The sequence below is a fragment of the Festucalex cinctus genome, chromosome 6, assembly GCF_051991245.1.
Source record: "Festucalex cinctus isolate MCC-2025b chromosome 6, RoL_Fcin_1.0, whole genome shotgun sequence".
NCBI classification, from domain to species: Eukaryota; Metazoa; Chordata; class Actinopteri; order Syngnathiformes; family Syngnathidae; genus Festucalex; species Festucalex cinctus.
Genome location: NC_135416.1, coordinates 11,974,110 through 11,994,394, shown reverse-complemented (window position 1 = coordinate 11,994,394; position 20,285 = coordinate 11,974,110). Strand labels below are relative to the sequence as shown.

At 41.3% G+C, this 20,285-nt stretch overlaps 2 protein-coding genes across 5 annotated transcripts; both read right to left on the bottom strand.

The window, feature by feature from the left end:
- On the bottom strand, positions 1-8,358 carry melk (maternal embryonic leucine zipper kinase). 4 transcript variants are annotated; one of them, XM_077524191.1, is made up of 17 exons: positions 8,132-8,358; positions 7,850-7,939; positions 7,683-7,768; positions 7,435-7,551; positions 7,195-7,338; positions 7,032-7,100; positions 6,805-6,897; positions 6,568-6,666; positions 5,651-5,719; positions 5,436-5,534; positions 5,186-5,272; positions 3,498-3,629; positions 2,936-3,413; positions 1,985-2,081; positions 947-1,103; positions 771-874; positions 1-489 (listed from the first exon to the last, which is right to left on the bottom strand). In XM_077524191.1, the coding sequence occupies exons 2-17, from the start codon at positions 7,926-7,928 to the stop codon at positions 312-314; spliced, it is 2,088 nt and encodes a 695-aa protein (XP_077380317.1). In that variant the 5' UTR covers positions 7,929-7,939; positions 8,132-8,358; the 3' UTR covers positions 1-311. The 4 variants fall into 4 exon arrangements, with proteins under 4 accessions (XP_077380317.1, XP_077380318.1, XP_077380316.1 ...); XM_077524192.1 differs by having other exon boundaries at positions 7,850-7,936; positions 8,149-8,358; XM_077524190.1 differs by having other exon boundaries at positions 7,850-7,936; positions 8,132-8,357.
- A 494-nt stretch (positions 8,359-8,852) lies between these two features.
- ptpn9b (protein tyrosine phosphatase non-receptor type 9b) lies at positions 8,853-20,273 on the bottom strand. The gene is made up of 13 exons (XM_077525042.1): positions 20,122-20,273; positions 17,775-17,918; positions 17,539-17,628; positions 17,281-17,405; positions 17,067-17,172; positions 16,698-16,808; positions 14,971-15,839; positions 13,402-13,498; positions 13,229-13,298; positions 13,042-13,120; positions 12,797-12,947; positions 11,725-11,932; positions 8,853-11,015 (listed from the first exon to the last, which is right to left on the bottom strand). The coding sequence occupies exons 1-13, from the start codon at positions 20,152-20,154 to the stop codon at positions 10,792-10,794; spliced, it is 2,307 nt and encodes a 768-aa protein (XP_077381168.1). The 5' UTR covers positions 20,155-20,273; the 3' UTR covers positions 8,853-10,791.
- Between the last annotated feature and the right edge of the window lie 12 nt (positions 20,274-20,285).

Here is a 20,285-nt window from a genome sequence, read left to right as displayed (position 1 = left end):
TTTAGAATGATGCATGAACTATTTATTTTTGCTCCCTTTACATTGTCACAAACATGTCAAACATAACAGAATTGTAATCATGTTAAAAAAAAAAGTCAATATTAGTAAACTGTTTTATTTCTGCAACTAAATCAAGCAGATTTAGGCGTTAAAAACATCGACAAGCTGTACAGTAAATAAAGTTAAGACTGTACATTTTGTGAACTGGCAAGAAGTACAACAAAATTAGATATCGGGGGAATGACTGTACATGGCAGATATAAATGTAATGTTTCTGTTGAGTGGTATTAAAAAGCAGTGACTTGTATTGCTCAGATGCTGGACGTGGAGAGGATGTCCTCCACCAGGTGCTTGTAGACCCAAGCGTCTCCTTTTAGTCGCTGACGACGCACGCCAACCACTTCTGGCCTGTGCAGTAGGCACACCTCCAGCTCAAAGGCCATGGTTACCTTGCCGAAGTCATCCCAGGTTCTGCACTTCACCGTGTAGCTGGATAAAAGGAAAACAACGCATTTCAGATGATTTCATAGATGTCCAAGAAACATGAAAACAACAATAAGCAACACGGGGAGACAAAACGGGAAGCCTGGTGGATCGCTTTTCAATGTCCTGAGTTTCTCAGATGAAAAAGGAACACAAGGAGGAGGGGGGGGCAAGGCTCAAAGTCCTCTCTTAAAAGGGGGGCACAGTATGAACCTGGCAAATTTTCATTTCTCGATGTTGCATTGTTATTCAAGTTGATGAGGGAATCAGGTGGAGATTTTTCTTACCCTTTCTGGGTGAACTCGACATTTTTCTCAGGCAGCACGGAGAGGATCTGATTCAGCACCTGGTCCGGGTTGGTCTGCCCCGTCAGGGTCACGTTGTACAGGGCCTAGAGGGAGATGTTGGCACACAGTCAGACAGGGTGCAGACGGAACAGCGTGCTCATTGGGGAGGCGCCTGCCTTGATCTTGCGCGGGTTGTCTCGCAGCGCTCGTCTCTTGCTGGGGGTGAGCATGGTGATCACCTTGTCCAGGCCCCTCTCCAGGGAGCCGAACACTCGCCCTCCCATTCGCTTCTTTCCGCTGTCGCCGCTGCCGGCCATGTCCAGAGAGCGAGACCTGTGGCAGAAGATGCAGACAAACTTTAGCAGATGGTGTTGTCGTATTGTTTTTCTTAGGGATAGATTGATTATCGGCCGGGCTGATTATCGGTGCCGATATTTGGCATTTATAAGATGTTCACAGCTTTTACTTATCACAAAAATACTTTAAACATATACAGATAGTTTTTCACTATATGCGAAGATCTTTTGAAATATTTTACAAACCCTGACGAAAACCCCAAATGAGCTACATTCGCATGCATTTATCACTCAGTGAGATACAGGGAACTTTTCATTTCATTTAAAATTTCCACTTTACAAAAGTGAAGCTGACACTGGGAACTCCGTACACTTTTCATTTTTAAAATGGAAAAAAACTTAAATAAAATTAAGAAATTATGTTGAATTTTTCGAAAACTATTTTTAGAACAAAACTTTAGAGAGCTATTTTATATTTAGCTTAACACATACTGATGATCCTGGAAGCCCCTGCAATTTATATATATATATTAAAAATGTTTAAAATTAAAAGACAAGGTAATTTTTAAAAAGTTTTGATGCCCTCGATTTCCGCTGATGTTAGGTTCCAAAAAAATACCTGCAATAAATGAAATTTGCGAAGTGGTCAGCTTTATGTTTTATATTCATTATAAATGTGTTAAAGCTCTAAAACCCCTCACCACACAGTTTATACACGTTTCTCATTGAAGCATTTACATTTCTCTCATTAAAAAAATAATGTTTAAACCTTTATAAATTTTATAAAATAGGTAAATTACTGTTAAAAAAAAAATGCATGCAAAATTGCACTAAAAAACATGAAACAGCAGGACCGTGAAAAGTGAACCACGTTATAGCGAGGGAACACTATTTTCTCTGTGCTGGTGTGGGACTCGCCTTCTTTCGGGACTAAAGGCGAGGATCTCAATGTTGGTGGACTCTTTACTCTCTGCTGCTCCCCTCTTAACAGGCTCTTTCGAACCACTGCCTCCAGCTGCAACACACAGACACACACATGACCTGAATGCGATGTCATGTCACCACCTTAGGATCATCAGAACAACAAGAAAATGATATTCTAAAAATGGATCAATATTATTCACCTACAGGCCAGAGTGGATCACAACAAAAGTTCTAAAGCAACAAGGTGGTTAAAAAAAAAAAAAAAAAGGGGGGGGGGCGGTGCTGCAGCCTGCAAGCTGACACAATTTCCGCATCAGATTCCGCCTTGTACGTAATTAAGACTGTAATGATTTGCAATTTCTATTAGCGTCCATAATTTGAGCCAATAGAATTAGCCTCACGATAAGCCGAACGTCCAGTTGACAGCGAAAAGTGCGTGTCCACTTTCAAAAGCCTAATAACAGGAAAAGCATTGAAACAGAAAAAAGCTACAAGGAGGAGAAAACAAGTCTTCCCCCCTCCAAAAAAAAAAAAAAAAAAGATCATTACCACAAGACAATTTATTTGCAAATGTGTGCCATGTGGTTTGTGCTGCTGTTGTGATTAGAGAAGCAAGAAGACAAATATATTAACGGAAATACAAACAAACACACTGGGTGGACAAAAGTAATGGGACATGTGGCCATTCCACTTCCAAAATCTCTCGCCTAGTTCATCCCCAAATTTTCTTTGTTGGAGTTCAGTGCTCTCAAGCTCTTCAACTAAACTCAGCCAAGCATGCCTTTATGGATTTTACTCAAAAAAAAAAAAAGAAGCCTTCCCCAAACCTTTTCCACAAGCCTAAACCACTCACAGCATATTAGAAATAAGTGTCTTTCGGGATCAACCAAAAACCTTCACAAAATAATTTGACCAAAAACACGATGCCCTTCATCATGTTCCAACCTTTTGGTGTGCTTCTGGTGCCATTGGACACTTTCTGATTGGGTGTGGTCAACGCATTCTTGGGACGCGTGTTCTTCTTGCTGGAGGAAGGCGTGCGAGGTGGAGGCAGTGCAAATATTTCCACGTCTTTCTGCTGCTGGTCAATATTCTCTTTGTTCTCACTGGCTTGTCGCTGCTCTTTGTGCCTTGTCTCCTTGTGGTGCTGGTCTCTTACTTGACCCCTCTCGGGGAGCGGACTGCCAAAACATCTCTTCTCTAACAGCGATGCCAACCGCTGTAGAAATACAGGTTGTATTAGCGCATTTCTCCAGTGAAGCATAATAGACACATCTTGACCTGAACCAACCTTGTCGGCTGTAATTCCTGCCGTCTTCTCGCGTGAGACCCACGCGCAATCGTCGATGTAGTCTGAACAAAGATCCAAAGAACCCAAAATGACGGCGTTGTCGCCGTCATCGAAATGAAGAGATTTCTTCGTCTGGGGACAAAGGAAAGCAATTTATTTTGGTGGCTGAGGACTTGCCATTGAGCTGGAAAGGCATGCTAGGAGTTGTGGTTCGACCTGCGATCGGCCGTGTCGTGGAGAGACGGCGTCCTCGGTGACGTGGGGCTCTGTGTGGAGCCGCACTGGCTTTCCTCTCTGCTTCTTGGACAGCAGGAGCAGGTACGTGGCTGTGATGTGGTCGTAACGCCACTGCACACACGTTTAAAAATCACTGGAGTTTGGATTTGTTGTACAGAAACGAGTATTTTCTCAATGATTGCATAGAAGTGAGGACATTCTGAGTAAGGTGTGTCTAATGACACAATGCTTTCCGATTTCATATTTAGGAACCATTTTCCATAGAAAAAGTGGTACCTCGACTTACGAGTGACACGACTCACACGTTTTGAGATATGAGTTGTCCGATCAATTTTTTTTGTCTTGAATTGGGAGCAAAAAAAAAAATAGTTATAAGCACTAGCTATGGTAAGAAAACTACACAACATGCTACAGTTTGGCAGATAGCAAACATTTTTGAAGCTGTTTTTGCCACTTCCAGTTAAAGTTCACTTTAAAGTTAAACAAAGACAATTGCATAAAATAAAGATCAACTCGTTCACTCCCAGCCATTTTCACTGAAGCAATTACAATACAGCTAAGTTTCATCATTATTCACAAATCTGCTTAGAATTGTGGAGAAACATTGTTTTCTTCATGGCCCTGGTTGCTCTATCATACTCTGCTGCCACCTGCTGGTCGTATTTGTAATTACTACAATTTTTTTCCCCACCCATTCTCTGCAGTTGCCTGCATCAAAGCCTTTTGTATGCTCTAGCTAGCATTAAAAATAAATAAATAAAATAAAATCATAATAATAATAATAATAATAATAATAATAAATAAATAAATAAAACAAAACAAACGTATAACTACGTCTTTGGGACATGTAATACATTAAAAATAGAACGTGTTCATACGTTTTTGGGAGCAAATGAGTTAATACCAAAACAAGGATAACGAAACGAGCATCAATATCAAGGTAACTATAAACCAATAAACAGCTTCGATTTGAACACAAGGAGTCGCAACACTTGCAGGCAGAACATGCAACAATACACAAAGGCATATATTCTTTATCTTCTAAAAAAAAAATCAGCCAATATTATTACAGCTCTGATTGTTAAATATATGCACTCAATGTGTGTATTATACTGCCCACTGGTGGCCACTGAAATATCAGCATGCACAAACTTTATATTCTTATTTATGCCATTACTGTATGTTTTTATATTAGTGCAATATAGCTAAGTGTTCTTTTGGTGTATTAAAAAGTTAGATGGTACCAGAAGGGATTAATTAGTAATTACATGTCCATCCATTTTATTGAGTAAAGATGATTTGTGGCCGTGGAAGAAATTAAACATGTGAGTCAAGGCTCCATTGTAATATAAAAACAGCAAAATGAACAACTATTATCTGAAATGCCGTGCAGCAATGTGAAATTTAATCTGGGGTAACGTCATGCATGATGGTGTTCAAAGCTTTAGACGCAAAATTTCACCGAAGATTGTTGCCAGTTGACAAAGGGAGAGGTTCCGCTGTATCTGTATTTAAAATTTTTGCTTGGGGGTAATGGTGCAGTTCAATTCTCAGATAAATACAAATGGGAGAATGTTTGCATGCATTTTAATTTCTTCAGTTTTCCATGTGCGAACCATTCTCAAAATTTGGTTCTGATGAGGGGAAAAAAAAAAAGTGACCCCTACCTCCTTAACAAGAGCAGTGGTGCTTTCTCTGGAACGTTTCATGTTGACTGCCATCTCAGTGATGCAGTCCTCGTCTATGTGGCCCAGCTACAAAATAAAGAAAGAAGAACCCCGCTTTACGTGAACAGCACTGTGATGAAAAACAATTGAAAGTTGAACATATTACACTTTAGTAAACCTACTGGCTATTTTGTGGTGCGAATATTCAGTATGTGTGTGACTATATGTGCATATTTATTTGTTAGGGTACCGGCTGCCTGCTGCGCCATTCCACAGGGCTGTTGTAGTCTTTCATGACCCAAGGGTGCTCAAGCAGCTGCTGGACTGCTAGACGCAACTTGGGGTCCACCTACAGGACAAAAATTGTAACTACAGCTAAATATGGATCTACGTTGTTGTTTTTTTTTTATTTTTATTTTTTATTTAATAAATATATTTTTTCCATTATAATACATGTCACCATACCTGCATCATTTGGTTGAGCAGGAGGATGCTTCCTGGGGACAGCCATGATGGGTTGTCATACTGCCCTTTCTGAAAGTACATTTGAAAACTTGAAATACAAACTAACATCTGCTCTTTCTGTTTTTACTGGATAAGCTTTACAGGTCATCTGCAGGCAGCGATCTCATTAGAAAGGATGAGAAAATATTTGAAGTGGCTATTCAAGCAAGAACGTGGTTTTCCTTTTGCTCTTTATTTGAAGTAATCGCTTCACAGGATGATGAATTAGCATCAAGTTTGACACATAACTGGTTTGACTTAACTGACAATTAAGAGGACTGAGTAAGCAGCATAATATTTACTTACTTATGCACTCAGAATACCTTAAATTGCTTTCCAAGAGACAGCAAATTTTAAATTGTTTCCTTCATGTTTTATCATGTCTAAAATCTTCAATTGGTCCCGCAATAATGTGTCTAGAACAGTGTTTCTCAACCTTTACTGAGCCAAGTCACAATTTTACATTCAAAAACTCTCACATTTAATGTCTTAAAAGTTACAATTGTAGTAAATAAATAATTTTCAGACCAAATAAGTGAAATGTTATTAAATGAATTAAATGTTTTAACTATAGACAAGTCACATTTAAAATTGTGAAAAATGTGTTCACACTTTTTCAAAAAGGGCGCACACATTTATGCCTGTACAGTGTGCAGAAGGCTTACTTAAAGGTTCAAGCAGCTGACTTTGATGGAGTTCTGCTTTTAACTGATTGGTGATCTGTCCTGAATGTTTACTTTCCTTTTGCCATGAGTCAGATGGGAAATAATCCAGGCCATATAGACTAACCTAACTAACAATACATTATCTCATTTAGTCAACTTTTGCAGAACAGTAAAAGTGATTAAACAAAAAAAAAAAAAAAAGTCAGCTCTTACCATAATTTTCCTGTAGAGGACCATGCAGTTGTCGTCATCAAAGGGCAGATAGCCACATAGCAGAGCAAAGAGTAGCACGCCCATACTCCACACATCAGCCTGCAACATAGCATTGGTTATTAGAAATCATGAAACCCTACTTCAGGGCACCAAGACAAGGTAAATATACATGGAAAGCAATTTTTTAAGATGATCAATTTAGAAAGTATGAGCACACAAAAAAACTGAAGGACTCACTTCTGAACCAATATAAGCTTTTCCCTGGATGAGCTCAGGAGCCGCATAAGCCGGACTTCCACAGCATGTCATCAACTCATATCCAAGGCCTCCCTGTGACGCAAAAACGCATTACTCGAAATGCCACAACAAACTGTTAAATTTCCTTTCTGACAGTGTGAATGAATCAAAATTGAGCATTATTATTTATCATGCATTGCATCTCACACAGAAGTGTCAACATGTACCTTAGGTTTGGCACATAAGCCAAAATCTATGAGCTTCAAATTGTGGTCTCCATCTATCAACAAGTTCTCCTAATGTGTAGAGAGACATCAGATATGATATTTGCATTTCAAAGAGCTCATAAGTAACCACTTCAAAAGCTTTCACTCATGCACATGGTTTTACCGGTTTGAGGTCCCTGTGTGCGTAACCCTGGCTGTGGACGTAGGCCATGGCAGACACAATTTGCCTGAAAAACACTCTCGTCTCCTCTTCTGACAGCCGGTCCTTTGCTATAATGTAATCAAACAACTCCCCTCCTGGACAGTACTGCAAGAAATACAGATACAGGGGCCAAAACAAGAGGCGAGTAGGCAAATAAGACAAATGTATAACTGCAGTTTATTGACTTCCCTGTATACTCACCTCAAGTATCATGAAGATCTGCGTGGGGGTCTCAATGACCTGGTAGAGACGGCAGATGTGCTGATGACTGAGATTTTTCATTGCCTCGATCTCCACCTTCACGCGAGGAAGATCCTCCTAAGAAATTATGTAAAACGGTTTTAGTTGGCATTAAAGCGTTGTAGAGGAAACAACCGCTGAAATGTAACATATAGATATTTTATATACTGGTAAATTGGTCAAAAATAATTTGCATCTAAAAGAATCACCCCAAGATCCTTCTTATTCATAATCTTAATGGCCACTTTCTCTCCTGTCTGGATGTGACGACCCAGCTTCACTTTAGCGAACCCGCCTGGAAAAACAAAAACACGTTTAAAATGCCAACATTGGACAATACAAACTGTCGCCACAGCTTGTTCTTTCAACAAATTACCTGAGCCGATAGTTTCATAAACCTCAAAGTATTTGTGAAGCCCTTCGACCTCGCGGGGCGCCGTCCTCTCCACGGGCATTCTGCCTGCTTCTGGCGCAGACAAAATTAGCCGAAGCGGCCAAGAAGACATCCAATTAAACGGAAGACGTGAAATGTGACAAGCTAACAAAAGTCGCTTGACTTGCTTGAGTTACAGGAGCGCTGCCGCTAAGACCGATTCATAGCTCGCCAAGCAAACAACCACACGGTTACGACCAGCAAAAGCAATTTAATATAACTTACGTTAGGAAAACGCTCACGTCTGAACTGATGACGTTTCTCTCGGTCACCAGAATGTGCGCCGATGCGTCAAATGAGATTGGTAAATCCGTCAACAAACTATCGAAGTAAAGAAAAGGGACTGCTAGCTATGAATGTTTTTGTTAGAGCAATTTGAATTTCGCACGTTAAACCTCAACTTCCTGCTTCCGGTTTGGCTCCTGACCGCCCCCGGGTGGACACGTCGTCATGTCGCGATTATAATGAGTTTTTTGTAATTTCATCAAAATGTGAATCGGGGATCCACAAAATAATTTGCAAAAAAATACATGTTGCAACTTTTTAAGTGCATAAATATGGTGACTGGTGCACCAAAACAAAACAGATATACTTAACTAATTTCTCCTATTCGCAGCTCTGACATGATTCTGTTGTGAGTGATTGATATAAATGAAATAAATAGACTAGCCCTCATGTTCTTTTCTCCTCTAAAGTTGTAGGGGTCAGCAGTAGCGGTCCTAGCTTGAGTGATACCCTGTGTGGAAACCCCTCTCAGCCCTGTGATTTGAAAGGTCCTTCCTGCGTGAGACACAGGAAGAAGGGCAAGAGCAAATTCAGAGCATGACTACACAAGGGGGTGCCAATTAATAAAGTCATTAAAAAATACATATTGGAGAAACTACATTCTTTGATCATTTTTTAAAGTGTTACCCAGTCAGTAAGAGATCACATGAGCTTTGTACACTTTCCAGATAGTGATAGCATTGCTTTAATGGGCCAGCCAGGCGTACATGGTGTAAAAAGGCCAACATTCAATCACATGATATACATGGGAACAGTAAAACAACAAGGATGACACGTGATCTTGTTTTTATGCACTCCTCGTACGACAATTTAAAAACATGGAGAATCCGGACACTTGCTTTCTAGCTCTAGCATGACGGTTGTCATTAGACGTGCTCCTGAGACTCTCTGCGTGTATGGGTGGATATGAGGCTGCATTGGGAGGTCCATGCTAGGATACATTAAAAGGTGAGCCTTGGCCTTTGGCATTGAGGGGCCCATAATACACAAATATGAATGAAATAGCAGCCCCTTAAAACATTCATGACTCATGTGTACATGCTAACAAAACCAATCCATCCATTTTCCCAATACAAAGCAGAACCTCATCTTTTTGTTCCATTGCTGTTTTTTCCTTGGCCCAGACTAACATATTGTCAAGCAACCCTCCTCGTAAAAACACCCCCAAAAGCAATTGAACAATCAGCAATTATATGAGTTAGTTCTTAAAATACTATGGTAAGGTATTCTCCAACACACACCACTGTTTAACAACAAAAATATATAGATATAGTTCAACTCCCATCTGATTTGTTCAGCTTATCGCATGATTCTGCTGTGGTGTTATACCAACATTCAATGATTTTGAACCTGTATTATTATTATTATTATTTTTTTACAAAGACATAAATATAGCAGGATAAAATACAGTGAAAACACAAAATAAAGATGTAGGTTGTATGATAATTTATATGCAAAATGCAGTAACGGATCTATAAAGAAACAAAAAAAATAAAAATAAAAAAACTTTGCCCCTGAGGTCAAATGATAAGAGGAACCAGTACTTTGTCCACGCATGACTTTCATATTACTCCTAAGTGGCAGCACTGAAGGCAAAAAAGTGTGTCGTGTCCTATGCAAGTGCACAAGCTTGGCTGTCATTATTACTATACCTGCTGCACTGTGACGTGAAACAAAAAGGACAACCTGAAGGCACAATCATCTGAGGCAGAAAACGTCTCAAGAGTAAAGAGTGATACTGGAAAGGGTTACGGAATAAAGTAAGATTAATAGTTTAAGGTGGACTTTTAAGGTCAAATTACTTTAAAATAGTCCAATCAAATAAGAGTAAAAATGTCAGACTTGGCATGACATCACTTTGAATACAATTCTGATGTTATTTTTATAGCCTGGCTTGCTACAAAGATTTACCTGTCCAGCTTTAAAACCATTATATTAAAACAAGGCATTTTTGCACTTATTCAAGAGGTTATTATGCACAACGATGTATAAATGTAGCTGTATGTTACAAGAATATACATGGTTTCAGTCTATATTATTTTAGTAAGGAGTACATCCAAGCATTCCGGGTGACGACTTTGGCTTTGGAAAGTTAGTCTACATATGCATACGATATGAAACACGTGTAGAAAATGCACCATAGGAAGGGGAAGGAAAAAAAAAAAAACATCATGGGACAAAAACAAATAAAATTTGGAAATGGCTCACACAATTATCTGTCACGTGTCTCACTAAAAAGCATCCTCTCTGAAAAAAGGTTTCGGTGGGTTCAAGTTTGCCATTCCTCATGTGCAAGTCAATAGAAAAATGCTACAAGGTTCTTGTCAAGAGGACAAGTGCAGGGCAGGTAGAGCTCCCATGCCATTTGCTCTGAAATTGGCAGGACTCCACATGTTTTCTTAGAAAGCGCTTCAGGTCTCCCCGCGTGCCTGTTCACACGAGGGACCAACTTGGATTGGAGCGTCATAACATCGAGAGCCAAGTCAAGAAGACTTTTCTCTCTTTTGTCACGGCAGTGCAGACGTCTCCCTCATCTCTCGACTCCCAAACGTGCCATGCCGACATGGGCTTTGCTCGACTTCCTGGCCCCCGCGCGTCTCTCACTCGCTGTCGGTCTCTATGTCCGAGTCGGACCACTGCACCGGGCCGAGCTTGCCGCGGCGCGTGGCATATTCGATGACCGCCGTGTAGCAGAAGTAGTACTGGTCCCAGGTCTGGATGCTGAAAGCCCGCTGCGTTCGCATGCGCCGCACGGTCTGGTGGACGTCCACTGTGCCGATGTCCTCCAGCCGGGACAGGCAGATGTCCAGTGTGCAGAAGGTGCCTGAAGCCAGGAAGGATGTAGGGATGAAGAGCAAATCAATATTGTTAATACAAAAGGGAGATGGACGGCAGTTGGCGAGACAGTGAGGAGAAAGGAGACATTACATTAGCTAATCAATACTGCAACACAAAACACAAGAATGCTTAAAATATTAAACCACATGATCAAAACCAGTCCAATTTGATGCTGTTTTCTCCAAATGTATTGCATTTCCATTATTTTTATGGGTCACAGTACGCAACTTAATGCTAATTCGTAACTAATATTACTGTTATTTCTTTCACAGTCATTAATTGGACTGGTCACGTGTTTTTTTGTATTTATGCACAATTTACATCTGGCTATCATCAGGTTCTCTCTCTTCTCTACGTTTGATCAAATTTAAGCAGAGTACAGCACAGTTGAAATACCGGTCCAACATGAACAAGATTCCCCGGCAGCTAGAATATACAAACAATAAACTGCACTGTTGTACTAGTGTCTATAAATTACATAAAACATCGTATACATAGAGCAGGCGCCACCAAGCTTTTTGAAACCAACTCATACATAATTGGTGATAGTTGAAGAAAGACTGTATTACGGCATATATAATAATATCGCAAGACAAAACACAAGAATGCTTCAAATTTGTTAAAATACTATTTCCATTATTAAAGCCACGAGAACTTGGCATTCATTTCTCCATACATATCATATTTGCATTTACCTGTCCGGCCGATGCCCGCACTGCAGTGTACCACCACAGGGGGGCCCCCTGGAGGCCCCTTCCAACTGGAGCCCAGACTCTGGACTGCGACCTCCCGCCTCTGAAGTACATGCTCGCGGAAGTCCAACATGGCCGACGCACTCTTGGGCACCCCGAAGTCCGGCCAGCTGACGTAGAGGTAGTGGCAAACATCTCGTTTCTCCCCAGACTTGATCAAAAAAATGAGAGTGCAATGACACTCATAGTCAATAGTTACATTTGCACACTAATAAACTCCAATAGGAGAGATGTATAGCAAAAACTCTGAATTCTATTCATATAAAAATGTGTTTACAAAAGGAGTGTCAAAATTATTGTGTTAATTTTGGGTTAAAGTTCCTTTAAGGTCACTAATGTTTTTAACGCGCGATTTAACGACCACCCCTTACTTGGAAAGCATGTGCTGGGGGAATTCCATTTGCAATGGAGCAGACACGTCCACGTTAAAATTTAGCAAGTAATACATTTAATAATAATGCATATATTTGTGGAAACTGGGGTGAAGTTATATTTTACAGTTTTAAAGATGTTCAGAATTTCACTTAATGTTAAAGATTAGATAGCTCTTAATGCGAAAAGAAAAATGCACTGAGCTGTCAGTCGTACAAATGCAATTATGCCATCTAGTGGCAGAAAAATAACCTGAAAACAAATCAATATCACACTTTTTTTTTTTTTTTACAGCTTTTTAATTTTAACTCAATTTTATTAATTATTATGAAACTACTGTATCAATGACTAAAAGATGCAGCCATATTTCTATTAGTTTGACATTTCACTTTTATGTTAAGAGTTTGAAAACTTATTTATTGTACATTTATAACAGATATAAAATCTGTGATTAATCGAGTTAACTATTGAAGTCATGCGATTAAATATGATGTAAAATTTTAACCACGTGACACCCCTAGTTTATAACTGTGGTAGCAGTTTAGAGTTATACAAAGAGCTCCTGAAAAAATAATAATATGAAAAGGTCCAGTTGAAAAAAAAAAGTTTGAATATTACTCATACTGCAGGTGGTATAACTCACTTGAGTGTTAAAGAGCTCCAGATGTGAGAGTTTGAAGTCCTGGAAGACCTGGATGTGGGTGTTCCTGATCAGGAAATATCCGTGTTGCTCCGTTCGGCCTTCCTCCAGTGGCCAATACTGGCCGCACTTCACACGCCCTCGCTCCACCACTCTGATGCAGACAACATGCGCATTTATGAGCACTAGTTGTGCATGAAACGGCCTTACTTCGTCATACGCGCGCTTTTGAATTCAAAAGAATTCACCTTGTTGTCATGACAATGATGAGTACCATCTGCTCCCACACCATGCGCCAAAAGTCCCCAAATGTTTTGGGCAAAGGACCTGAGCAACACAAATAGCATCAGATTTGGCTGAAATAGTGATGGCAAGTGTATAATGCACGGAGAACCTGATGAAAAATAAACACGAGTAGGATTGAGCGCTTTTTACCCTGAGTAGCAATGTATGCCTTTCTCCTCTTGTAGCCATCCATGAAGCTTGCATTGATGTAATCTGAAGTCTGCAAAAGAGACACAGCGGAAGAGCTTGGTGTGACAATCTTCACCGAGGCCTCCCGCGCACACACGCACGAGACAGTCAGCTTTAGATGAATTTACCATTACCTCGTCCTCATTATCACAGAGCTGGCAGAGTCGCACTCTGGATTGATCCAGACACAGAACATCACTGTACCGGTTCTTGAGCTGATTGGACAGTTTCCTGGGAATAAAACATACAAAATAAATGTCAAATGTCTTAACAGCGGAGTGGCCGTCCATCTTGTATATCGTCGGTACTGTTGAGGATCACAAGGGAGTTGGAACTTATCCCAGCAAGGGTGAGAGAAGCAGGGGATGCCCCGGAGAGATTATTAGTCAATGAAAGGTTTGTCCAAAATGTCAAAGGCAAACAAGTCAAGCACAGCAGGCGGCTATGGCCGAGTTTAGAGAAGGTCAGGTTTGTTAGCATGAGTGAGGCTGACAAGTCTTCTATGATGACGACATAGTTTTAGGGCTGGATTTAAAAAGATCGAATAATCAATGTCGAACCCATTTTCCTTTTCAAGTGTGATATCGATTCATAAAAGCGTGAATCGATTATTTTTAATATATGCCATTCCCAACAGAAAATTGAATTTTAAAGGCCTTTTTGCATCTTACTTTTTTCTTGAAAATTACTGTTCACGTGAATTTAAAAGTATTTTCTTACATTTATGAAAGACCTGACTTATTGCATTTTAAAACAATTTATAATATTTTTAATTTATATTGCAATTATTGAATTACAATTATGAAAATAAGTTCATTTCATCATTGCTGATGTCAATGTATGTGTAACATTTAAGTGTTTATAACTACTAATGGGCAGACAAAGCTTCATGAAACATTTGATACTTCTTGACTGCTCTATATGGCACTCTTGGTTTAAAAATATAGTGGAAATATAATCAAGTTCCACTACAATAGCCTTTATCTTTAAAACAAGAGCACCATCTAGAGGAGTAAAAGATATCACAAGTGGTTCATGAAGCTTCATTTTTCCATCACTAAAACATGTGACTTTCATTATTATCATTAATAAACAAAATAATTTAACCAGTTACTGCCTCCGCAAAATTCAATTTGGAATTTAATGTTTGTGGAGTTTTTATCATGTCTTGATAGTAAAGAAGAACTGATGTTCCATAATTAATCAATATCGAATTGAAGTGAATCAAAACTGGAAAAAATTGAAATAGAATTGAACTCTTGTGAATCGAAATCGAATCGATGGAGAAAATCAGAATCAATACCCAGCCGTAGAATGTTTACAAGTCACAGATAAACACATTCTTTTTTCCATTACTGTGTTCCCACACTACATCACAGTCGATTGTTTCCAAACCTTATCCAAATTATTAAATCGGGGTTTACTGGAAGAGATGCAGCATAATTAAGCAGCAAGAATACAAGGCAGAGAAGGTCCCCATATCATCCTTGTTCCCACAGAGCACAAGTTCAAACTGCGAGCTTGGTTCTAAGCCTTGTGACATGTATAGACAAACCGTTTTGGGTGAACATTAACTACTCGCAAAGTTGTGCTATTTACTGCAGGGCTCGAGCCCTAGCATTAAGCTCAAAACACAAAGTCGTAGTCATCCCATTTGACTAGAGGTTATGTGTCAAAACAAGCGTCATCTGACAATATCTTACTTGGAGTAGTCAAAGGTGCCTGCCGGTGGCTCCTTGCGAATCTCCTCATATTCCTGATAGATCCCTTTCTTCTTCTTCCTCTTCACATGATCCACTAACTCGTGCATGGCCATGCCTCCCTGTTCCGGCATGTGAACGGATTCCTCCATGCAGCAGTCCTCGTCATCGGGACCCCGCGACGAGGACAAGGCCGATGTCTGGGAGGCGGGCTGGTGGGGCGGTCGAGGCAAAGATTTCTGGGGCAACGGCGGCACGCCCTCCTCCTCCTCCTCATCATCATCATCCACCTCTTTAATATGTTCACTCAGAGGTCCGTTATCCGAGTCCGTCGTTCTGTCATCCACTGCGTCCCTGTCGCCTTTGTGAGAGAGGGGCGTGTCAGGGGGCGTGTCAGACTGCGGGGGAGCTTGGCGTCCCCGGCCATTCATGTTCGAATTGGGGTTCAAGTCACTTCCAGCTGACCCGTTCCAGTGTTGGTGGTTCCCCAGTAGCCTGTTTGCAGCGGAATGCGGGCTCAGCTGAGTCCTGCCCTCATCCACACCACAGTGGTTGTGTGGGTTCGCATTGCTATCGTCATAGAAGTTTGAGTTAGCTGCGGCTAGCTCAGAGCCCAGCTGGGTACTTAAATGGCCGTCGGCCACCGTAGCTCCAATGCTCGTCGGGTCCCCGCACTCCAGGCTGTAAGAGCGCAGCAGGCTTCCCACGCAGTCGTGTGTGTCGTGTACTTGTGTGTCACCCTCCACGGCGTTTGCATTGACGCAGGACTGGATCCAGGCCACATGGCTATATTGGGATGTGCCGCCGAGGTGCTCAGGGAGGGAGGAGACTGGGATGTGACTGGCCAGCTCATGAGCCTTCACTGTACATACCTGGAAGGTGGAAAAGATAGGACATACGTATGGGGAGAGATTTGGCGAAAAAATATTCACACAAACACATTTGTGATTTTCATGTGTTTTTCATCTGCACAAATATACCCACGATTTTCACATCTTTTTTTAATTTTGTGTGTGCATTTTCCATAACTTTTGCTTGTGAGGTGTCAAAAGTGCGTTTGTGGATCATCCCGCACGGCACGCGCCTTTATTTTTTAGACCGAGGTGCCCAAGTTGGGTCCTCAAGAGCCCCTATTCGGCATGCTTTCCATGTTTCTCTCCACTAACACACCTGATTCATGATCAGGATCGTTATCAGGCTTCTGCAAAGCTTGGTGATTAGCTGATCAGATTCAACTGCGCTGAAGGAGGGAGACAAGGAAAATAGGCTGGATAAGGGCTCTCTGGGATCGGACTTGGGCACCACTGTTTTAGACTAACATCGTTTTGAGACTTTCCACACACACAAACCCTCAGATATTCACGTCTCTAAGGCCTGTTCCTCCTCCGTCCACTGGGAGGCAGTGTTGCTGTCTCCATTGAACAGAACGAGACATTTCTCGTTTAAAATTGGACATCTAAAAACAGAAATGGAGTCTTCATCATCAAGAGACATGAAAATTGTGGATATATTTGTGCATCTGAAAAACACATGAAAATGAAGAAAATGTTTGTGGATTTGAAAAACACGTGAAAATCACGAATATATTTATGGATCTGAAAAACGTGAAAATCACGGCTTTATTTGTGTGAATATTTTTGAGACAAATCTCTCCCCATACATACATGGATTCACTTCATAGCAAAAGAGCGAGCCATTCAAAAGGTAAACTGCGGTAAAAATAGACATACCCGTTCTCTCAGCTTCTCCCGCACAAAGAGGCGTAGAACCGCAAAAGGTGCTCGGAACCACAGAGGCGAGGATACAATGAAGACACATTTTAAACGAGCGGGAAACGCCCCCTAGGGGAAGCAGACAGCATGTAGCTAATCAGTGAACTTCATTCAAATAAGACCAGTGATTCCCAACCTTACCAAACAGAGGCTCATATTTTACATTTCACAGCACATCCACAGCCTGCCCCTAAATGGTGGTATTTTGCCACTGAGATCTTAATTTTCAGACCTCTGATGGTACACTAACGTGCCGCCGCAAAGTGGATGGGAATCACTGATCTGGACACACTGCAAAGCCAAATTCATTTTCATTCATTCATCCACCTTGAGCAAATTGAGGATCTTGACACAGAGCTCATAGTCAAAATTCCCGTAACTGGAGTTGGTCATGTCGTAGATAAATAAAAGTCCGTCTCTCTGGGTTTGAATACTGTGCAGAAAGAAACGACCATTTAGAAATCCACCACAAGTTCGAGATTGTGCATTGACTCTCAATAAAATGGGGAGTTCAAGGGTACAGTGGTTGCGGGTGTGTCACCTGTCTATGGCTTTATCCAGCTGATAAATGATGGCCTGCAGCACTGCTTTGTGAGTGGTCACGTCTGGCCGATGAAGGCGAGCTGTGAAGAGCGCGAGCGCAGCACCGTTTGCGTCACGTCCAGGCTGGAGGGAACAAGACGTAAATTCGAGTGAAAAGACAAGGACACATACAAAGAAATATTGTCCTATAAAGATAGTAGATATACAAATTTCTGTGTAGTTTAGATAGTGAGCTACATACAACTCCACTACTCACCAGGACTGTGAATTTGCCACTGAGCAGCTCAGAACGGAGCGGCTCCTCGTCAGGGTTTATATTGATGATCCCCTCTTTGATTCTTGTGTTCTAATATATATCATGTTTGTGGCGGGAGAGAAGTATAAAGTTAATAGCTTACAGTGCAGTAGTAAATATTTGAGAGTCTCTGTGGTATCTCACTGACAGCTGAAAAGGGTATTTCATTGGTGTCCCAAATCTGGGCCCAGCTGTACCTTGTATGCTTGGAGGAGGTCGACGGCTCGGTTGACGTCAAACTTGCGGGCCATAAGAAACTTAACAGCTGTGGGTTGCGAGACGAGCCCAGCACAGTGAGGCTGCTCCCTGAGACGCACCTGACTCAGGAACTCCTCCACAGCCTGGACCATAACATAGATAGAGGGATGGAAAAGAGACTGCATGTGTAATGTAGAAACAGAAGGCTACCCTAGACAAAGAAGACATGATGGGATTAATATATTAGGTCTAGCAGACCTTTTACCATTTTCCTCAGTGAGGCCTTAATACATTTTCATACAATAATTATGTCAGATGCAAATGCTGGCAGCCAGGGTGTGCCCGCTGGAAGATGACACGCAACTCTAACAAGCCGCTTGTTTATCAGCCAACTGAGCCGATCTGTCCTCCGATTTATAACTAACACAAGGAGGGCAATGACATAAAACAATACCGGGTTTTCCTTTCACGAATTTCAGAGAAGCAAATGAAGATTTGTTTACACACGCAGACAACTATCCATATTCAGCAACAAAAGCCATCAATCAATATTGTGCTATTTCATAGCTCAACAATCAATGCAGGTAAATATGAGTACCTGGGACCAAGTACAAGACATAACCAACCGGTTCATCTTACAAGGATAAAACAATACTGTAGTCATGACACATGAGCAGAGTTATTGTAGTGCCTTTCATGCAGGTGGCACAGGATCACTTCCCAGCCAGTTGTCATACACCCAATCACTGCACTGTTGCATGAAGAAGGGCATCGCCGCATCAGACATAAAAATTGTGCCAAACAAATCACGTGAGTGACTTGCTGAAGACCCGAAAGTCAAAACAACATAACCATTACAAGTCACGCTGTACGCACCATAGCTCAAACTACAGTTTGGTACTCATCTAAAATTGGTCTGAACAGTTTATGATCATGGTAGAATGTCCTCAATTGTTATACATTTGCCTAGTATTCTTATCTACAAAATGATTTCCCATTTGACCTTGCTAACCTGGCCTCTTGTTTATCATCTACAAAAAGATGCTGGAGATCTACCTATCTGTGATGTAAGCGCCATCGTGTGTGCAGTTGTGTGCTGTGGGGGCGTCGTTGAGAAAATGGACGATTTTCAACTGGCCAAACTGTGATGGAAGGCAGTTTTTATCGTGGACATATGACATCTATGGCAGAGAGGAGGATGTCGAACAAGCTATTGTCCATCATAGACAATTCACAGCCTCCACGGATTTCCGGGTAGAGGAGAAGCTTCAGTGACAGGGAGCAATCACTGCCCTGCTCCACAGACAGACTGAGGAAATCCTTCATATCCTGCGCCAATCGTCTTTTTAATTCCACCCCTGTAGGGAAAACGCTAATACTGCGTTCCCTCATTTCTGTACTGTACAACACCTTGCACAGTCATCAATATACGCCCCGTGCTGGACTTTCAAACCGCACAAGAATGACTTTTATTTGATTTCCATACTGAAACAAAAGACATTGATAAGCATATTTTCCATATTATAAAGATCTTTATAAACTATATTTACTATTGTTTCGCCACATTATTGTTTTGCCTTGTATTGTTTATATTGAGAATTTCCCTTGTGGCTTAATAAAGTACAGTATCATCTTTTTATTGTTTGATGAGGAGCAAACACGACCTAGCTAAAAATGTCGTTGATGACAAGCCTGCTGAACTTGTAATGCTGTATTGACAGCAATACGGATGCTGAGAAAGGGGAGAGTCACTTCTGAGAATTCTCGTATGTAAATTATGGCACTATTTGACAGTTAGCTCTGAGGGGAAAACTTGTCACGAAACACATGGAGCGTTTTTTTTGTTTTTGTTTTTGTACAAGGACACATTAACTCAACTCAACTTTATTTATAAAGCGCTTTACAGTGAAATAATTCCCTTGTTGGTTTAACAGGAGCTGTTAGCATTTCCTAGGGGGCTAAGTTGCATGTGGTAGCTGGATGCGAACCATAGCTGCACGGGCACTGCACACCACGTGGATCGAAACAATATTATTAATTTTAAAGATAAGACGCCACTTGTAATACTCTGTGGGAGGTGTGCAGTTTAGGGGGTGACTAGCAAAAAAGAATAAGCGGTAAGCGTCCGCAGTTTGGATTAGCAAACCTTGCTTATGCTAGCTCATGCTAACCCGTCAGTCGCCCTGAAGGAGGGTGCGATCGGGCACGGAATCTGAGCATTACCCGGAACAGTCAGAAGCAAACAATGTTAGGGCAACTCGTCAGTTGTTGTTTTAATTAACTGTATCGGGTTGGACGGTACACACTGAATAAAAACAGGTGAAAACTCCGTCCAAAGAAGCTTACCAGGTGCTCCTGAGCTGTCAGGGCTTCCGCCATCTTGAAGCCTCAGCAACATCGCAACGAGCAGGGGGCGGGGCGGCGGGGGGCACGCCCACCAGCTGCACGCTCACGCCCTCCCCCTCATGGTCGTCACAGAAAAGCCCCGCCCATATACTCGCGTATACTTA